The sequence below is a fragment of the Oratosquilla oratoria genome, chromosome 39, assembly GCF_046742065.1.
Source record: "Oratosquilla oratoria isolate Oo_2021 chromosome 39, ASM4674206v1, whole genome shotgun sequence".
NCBI classification, from domain to species: Eukaryota; Metazoa; Arthropoda; class Malacostraca; order Stomatopoda; family Squillidae; genus Oratosquilla; species Oratosquilla oratoria.
The window spans coordinates 8070269-8077768 of NC_134815.1; the positions used below are offsets into that span (position 1 = coordinate 8070269).

The following is a 7500-nucleotide window of genomic DNA, read 5'->3' on the forward strand; positions in this document are numbered from 1 at the left end:
ATATATATATGTGTGTGTGTGTGTGTGTGTGTGTGTATAAATAAATACATACACACACACACACGCACACACACATATATATATATATATAGACACACAAACACGTGTATATATATATGTATATATATATATATATATATATATATATACTATTCTTATTTCAGAAAGAGTATAGCTTAAGACTTGCAATATATGCTGAGTGATCTGAGCAAGGAAAATATCAAAGTAGGTTTAAAAATAAATGAGAGTAAAACCAAATTTATGTTCAACACGAAAGTTCGAAGTAAAGAGATTATAATTGATGCTGTCATATTTTTCTATATATTTTTTCTGTTACCCCAAGAGATTTAATTTCAAGTTTCCTCCAACAAGCTTGATATCTCTGGGATCCTTTAGACCAAAATTGATCAAGTAATCCACCGAGCCAAAATAGGTATTTAGAAGCACCAGTAAAAGTTGAAAGCCTCTCAAATTCGACTTGAGCAGTCTGGCTGTTCCGTTTGGTTTTTTATACATACACATAACAAAGGCTTTTTCCCCCTTACACGGGGGGTAGCCAAGGTTTTCTATAAAGGAAGTAAAAGGAACGAAAGAGAGAGGGAGCAATGAGAACAAGAAAACGAGGGCCGTAGCTGCGGCCGAAGCCTTCACCTTTACCCTATGTGATTGAAATGCTAGTGCAGGTAACAATCACTGCTGGGAATCGTAGAGAAGTTGGGGACTCGAACCCAAGACTGAGGAGTTGCGAGCCCCGCACTTCCGATTGCGCCTCCGGAACAGGAACATGAAGTAATACACATCCATAAGCTAGTAATATCATCCCCACACATACGCCTCATTAAGGTCCTCCGTTTTGCCCCGAAGGGAAGTCTGAACCAACATCCCCGCTGTGTGTTTTATAGCTATTCCTTGCCGCCCGTTTATGTTCTGGTCAAATTTGGTGGTTCGAAAGGGTTGGTAGGACCGAAGGATCCCAGTATCCGCCTCATATGGGGTCCTTCGCCCAGTGGGTAATAAGACACCGGGTTGTAAGGGTCTGAACGTCCTCAGGATCAGGATCAAGGGTGGTTGGCCGTAGCTGACGCGTCATTTTATTTTCCAAACAGGCAGATCTGATATCCGTATATTGTATATACCTATATTTCAGATGTGATTCTGTCGTCTTTAAGTATAAATAATTGTGTGTAAATACAGTTGTGGTACATTACTCATGAAGTATCTTTGTCACGTTCATTCTTGGTGTTGTTACTTTATGTCTGTCTATCAACATGTTCTTCCAATCGCGAACACTATGTGCACAATTTCCCTGAATGTACTTTGTCTCTCTGAGTGCAATTAATTTATGGGAACAAAAAAATTGTAAAATGATATTGAATAAAATTTGTACAATTCCATACGTTCATATCATCAAAAGTATGTTAAGAAGTTTCTGTCCGACACTGAATTGCATGTAAGTTCACTTGGTATTGTTTCTGTCCATATTATGGGTATTCTACCACATACCACACACACATACCACAAACATATACCACACACATACCACACACACATACACATATCTGTCTGCATATATGTATGTGTGTATGTATGTACGTTTGTTTGTGCGTGCGTGCGTGCGTGCGTGCATGTGTATGTGTGATTCACCATGGTCTTTTGGATCACGTGTTGGACTCGTGATCGACAGCTGTTTCCCTCCCGTAAGAGAGCTCAGAGCTCTATGGGTAATGCTGTGACATTACACGCACACACACACCCAACTCCCCGCCCACGAGAGTTGGAGTAACGACTAGAAGCGCAGCGGTACTGAAATTATTTCAGCCCTGGGCAGTGTGTGTGTATTCACCTTGGTCTTGGTCTTTGGATCACGTGCTGGACTCGTGATCGACAGCTATTTCCCTCCCGAAAGAGAGCTCAGAGCACGTATGACCTATCTATGGGTGATGCTGTGACATTACACGCACACACACACCCCTAACTTCCCGCCCACGAGAGTTGGAGTAACGACTCGAAGCACAGCGATACTGAAATTATTTCAGCCCTGGGCAGGATTCGAACCCGGACCACCGTAGTGAGTCGGGGACTCTACCAACCGCGCCACCGAGTCGTGTGTGTGTGTGTGTGTGTGTGTGTGTGTGTTTTTGTATGTGTGAGTGTGTGTGAATGTGTCTGTAGTTGTATGGTTAGGTGTGCTCAAGATTATATACCAGTTTGAAACATATATAGCCATAAGCATAGAGTATGATCCTATAAATCATTATACAGTTTCTGTATAGACTGAATTAACAATATGTCTCTTTTCTTTGTAGGCGGGAAGAAAGTTACGTTCCTGGTCGGATCTGATGGCGAACCGGTAGTGGTGGTCATGGGCGGAGCCCGGGAAGAAGTCGACCAGATCCTGCAGGAGCGCGCGAGGCGCCAAGCCGAGCTCGAAGCGGACATGATGAAGTAAGTACAACCTGAAACTCATAATGTCCTTTTTTTTTTTTTTATAAAACGGCTTTGTGATTGTGTGTGTGTGTGTGTATGGGAGGGGTTTCGCTTGAATGATATTGCCTGGTGATAGCCAAGATGAATAGACATGACCATTCGCTGCCGTCCGTGAATTGAGGTCGACTTTATCCCTTGAACAGCTCGGAATTCGCCCTCAGCAGGAAACAAACTGCCTAACAGTAGCCAGAAAGTCTTGCAAGAACGATCGTTCCCGTCGACGGGTTGAAGAAGCTGCCGAGGGAACCTTTGAGATTACCCAGAGAAGCGAATAGAGGGATGGATTCAGATGCCCCTGCATAGACGTTCTTTGAATCAACGAAAAGACAGAATGCCGATCCGGCCGCTTGTGTGTGTGTGTGTGTGTGTGTGTGTGTGTGTGTGTGTGTGTGTGTGTGTGTGTGTGTGTGTGTGTGTGTGTGTGTGTGTGTGTGTGTGTGTGTGTGTGTGTGTGTGTGTGTGTGTGTGTGTGATTAAATTATATTAATTTACGTTACTTGCGCTTAATATGCGCGTACGTTTACATGCTATCGCGTCTGTCTACGTTTTATCATTTTCTTATTACCTAATAATGGTGGGGTTTCCTTCTCCGTCATTTGCGGGTAAAATTCGTACAAACTTACACGTGCTATTGCCACTGACAGATAATTCTATTTGTGTACTGGCAATTTGACATAGTTTATTTTATTTTATTTTTTATTATTATTATTTTTTTTTTCTCTAAATTACTTTGTGTGTATCTGAAAGGAGTTTCAATTTATGGTAATTCTATTCGTACCGGTCTAGACATTTGGTTTGATCTTGCGTTAGCATGGACAGACTGAAAAATCAGAGGTCATTTTTAACATTACGAAAAGGGTGTTTCCTTTTGCTGCCAGACGCCCTGTCGCCGCATGTGACTCCTTAAGAGGATAAGAGAAACATGAAGAAGGAGGTAATAAAGAGGAGGTAGGAGGCATTACGAAAAGAGATGCGGTTCATTTTATGAGGAGTAATTATCTAGTAGAACGTGCGTGGATACCATATGAGGTATCGTCCGATATTCTCAGAGAAACCATATTGATTGTTATTACCTTTGTTTACAATGCAAGTGTCGTCATCAGCAAAGAAATGGACGATTGAAGGTGGTCTCACTAGTACATTGTGCGCGCAACACGCACGCACACACACACACACACACGCGCGCGCGCATACAGACACACACACACACACACACACACACACACACACACACACACACACACACACACACACACACACACACACACACACACACACACACACACACACGCACACACACACACACACACACACACACACACACACACACACACACACACACACACACACACACACACACACACACAGACACACACACACAGACACACACACACACACACACACACACACACACACACACACACACACACACACACACACACACACACACACACACACACACACACAACACGACTCGGTGGCGCGGTTGGTAGAGTCTCAGACTGTCAGTACGGGGGTGCCGGCGGTACCTGGTTTGAATCCTGCCTAGGCCACAAATCATTTCAGTATCGCTGCGCTTTGAGTCGTTACTCCAACTCTCGTGGGCGGGGAGTTGGGTGTGTGTGTGCGTGTAAGGTCATAGCATTACCCATTGATCGGTCATACGAGCTCTGAGCTCTCTTCCGGGAGGGAAATAGCTGTCGATCACGAGTCCAACACGTGATCCAAAGACCAAGGTGAATCACACACACACACACAGACACACACACACACACACACACACACACACACACACACACACACACACACACACACACACACACACACACACACACACACACACACACACACACACACACACACACACACACACAGATTGAACACTATCGGGGCACTGAGCTGTCAACGAGTGATCCCGTAGGCTGCATCGAAAAGACGAAACTTCTCAATAGTGCAAGAACAGGAGACATGGGTTGTATTGAGTGGGAAGGGGAATGCTTGTGGTTGCACGAGATGGTCTAGTGCAGTGTTATTAGAGTCTATCGAGCAAAAATGGAAGGAAATCAGGGCGGAAAAAAAAAAAAAAAAATGGCGGCGAGATTGAGCCGAACGTCGACCCGAGCGCCAAAGTCCTCTAGGGACGCTAAACCGAAGCTTAATGTAAACAGAGGCCTTGAAACACCAAGGCGATTTCAAAAGTTAAGTGAAGATGAACCTTTTTCTGGATTTGGTAAGTACGAGAGAAAAAAATTGAGTCGAATCATAGACATAGAAAAAGAGATGAGTTTTAGCAAGAGTTCATGGGATAAAGAAATCATGGATCTAAAGAAAGATATTATTAATCTAAGAAAGGACTACCTCGAAGTAAAAAAAGAGATGTGTGATTTAAAGAAAAAGAAAGCTGAAATAAATAAGCTAAGTGAATTAGAAAAAAAAAGAATTGAGAAAAAATGTGATAATGAAAAGAAAAAAAAACATTAATAGTGCAACTTTAAAAAATGAGGTAAATTATCAAATACAGGCAGTGTCTGGAAAAAAAAACTGAGGAAAATATAGCAGGGGAAAGTTTGTTAAAAAAAAAAAAAGCGAAATGATAGTTTTTAAAGAAATAGTACAACAAATGCAGGAGAATGCAAAGGACACAATTATTCAAGTAAGCAAAGAAAATAGCAAATTGGGTTAGAGATACAGTGGATAAAAAAAAGTGTATTGGAATATATGGACTAAAGAAAAAATATGGCCTGGTTAGATATTTGAGAGAAAAAGAAGAATAAGAAATAGCAAGAACAAATCTAAAAGACATACAAGACGGAGATCAAGAAATAGAAAAGGAAATTGAAATGTGTCGAATCGGACAATACATAAAAGAAATCGAACTCTAAAGATAAATTTAAGGTCACAAATGGTAGCAGAAGGCATATTAGCAAAATCAGGAAAGTTAGCAAAGAGTGAACAGTATCACAATATGTGGATAAAAAGAGAAATGAATGTTGAGGAAAGAGAAAGAGGGAAGTCACAAAGAGGTGATGCTAAAAAAAAAAAAAAAAAAAAAGAGAGAGAGGGAGAGAGAGAGAGAGAGAGAGAGAGAGAGAGAGAGAGAGAGAGAGAAAGAACGGAGATAAAAAAAAAGTTCTATTGGAGAGTGTTAGACACGAGGGTGAGAAAATGGAATATTAAGGTAAGGGAAACGAAAGGAACAGAAAACGAGATGGTGAGGGGAAAATCAAAAGTGGCTTATACTAACATAGACGGATTTATTTCAGGATTAAGTGAACTAAATGATTACCTGTCAGAAGAAAAAACAGACATAGTGGGAATTGTGGAGACAAAATTAAGTGGTCCACTACCACCGAATAGTGTTGGACATGAATTATATAATCACTGTATTAAAATAGAGACGAGAAACAGGGTGGAGGAGTCATGTTTTTGGCTAAGAAAAACTTAAATGTGACGAAGGTTACACATGGAAAAAAGAATTGTGGAAATGATCATGATAAAAGTGGAAGATAGTGACATGAAAGGTAGAAAGTTTGTGCTTATTTATGTGCCCCCCCAAAACGGGCTCTTGGAAAGAGAGCGAGTATTCTAAAATGTTAGAAGATACAAGGCATTCATTAAATGAGATTATGAAGGATGGAGGAAACCTGGTACTTATGGGAAATTTTAACTGCAAAGAAATCTGTTGGGAAGAGATGACAGTGAAAGGTGGAGAAAATCTATGGGAAAATGTATTACTTGACATGGCTATAGAACATACAATGACACAATGAGTTAAATAAAATACCAGATATAGAAATAATCAAGAACCGTCGAGATTAGATTTAATGTTTAAATCAGACGATCTGGTAGATAAAGTGGCGGCTGGCAGCAGTCGAGCGGTAGACAGCAATGGTAGACGATCTGGTAGATCAAGTAGCGGCTGGCAACAGACGACAGACAATCTGGCAAACAGTTACGGCAGCGGCAGACAGCGGTGGCAGAGCTGGGGGTCGGGGGCCCCACGTTGGGCGCCAAATGTTAGGCTGGTTGTCTTTGCCCCACGTTGGGCGCCAAATGTTAGGCTGGTTGTCTTTGCCCCACGTTGGGTTGTCAAATGTTAGGCTGGTAGTCTGTCCCGGGTTGGTCAGCCCGTTAGGCTGGTTGAAGGGAAAATCTGGTGGAGATAGAGTTGGTTTCATTTAACAATGAAATGTTGGGCACCAGTTGGGGGGTGGGGGACGAGACTGTGAGGGAGGCGACGACTGCGTACCAAGTCGTGTCTCCGGGCGATCTGCTTGCGAGGGAGGAAAAATGGGGGAGAGGGAGGGAGGAGGCAAGAAAGTAACCAGCCTCACTTATGCTGCTCCGAGGCTGTCTGCATCTTTGGGCGTTGGTCACAGGCAGGTCATGACATGACCCGTGCTCCTAATTGCCGTGAGGTCAAGTGAACTGCGTGGGAAGTCGAAGGCAAAACGTTCCGACGTCGGTAGGCGTTCCTCAATAGGTCCAGAGAGTATGTATTTTGTTTCCGATGAGTTACCAGCTTTCATCTTAGAGGATATCGAGCCTCGAGGAAATAGAGGATTGATTATGTTTGAAAATTAACAGGTTGTTCAAATGGGAAGGAAAGAAATTAGCTTCCAAAGTTTAGGGGCTGAAAGGTGGCCATGCAAGAAAATCATTACGTAAGAGCGATGATAGTAATACTACATATACGTCTACAGTTAGTAATAATGATCTAATGAGATCGACCCAATTTATAACATTGATGTTGATACAATGGATGATATTGATACTAAAAATATTGATGATACTGATTAACAATATGGAGTAATAATAGCAAAGGTAATGATTATGGTAATAGTGATAACAGTAATATTTCATTTACCGTAGGAAGGTAACGAGTTACCTCGAGTTTCGCTGACCTCACATTGGGTGGGAACGCTCCTTAAGCCCTCAGGCATGTAGGGGTGACAATAGATTTTTAAGTTTCACTGATAATATATATTGCACATCTAAAAAGATATATATAAG

The 7500-nt window shown here is 42.0% G+C and overlaps 1 protein-coding gene across 3 annotated transcripts in view; it reads left to right on the forward strand.

Annotated features, from left to right (window-relative positions):
* The window catches only part of LOC143020272 (uncharacterized), a 679654-nt gene that overhangs the window by 624227 nt on the left and 47927 nt on the right, over positions 1-7500 (forward strand). For all 3 annotated transcript variants that reach the window (XM_076176500.1, XM_076176501.1, XM_076176502.1), the window contains one exon: positions 2307-2445. In XM_076176500.1, the coding sequence (XP_076032615.1) occupies positions 2307-2445 (139 nt within the window). The remainder of the gene's footprint in view (positions 1-2306; positions 2446-7500) is intronic.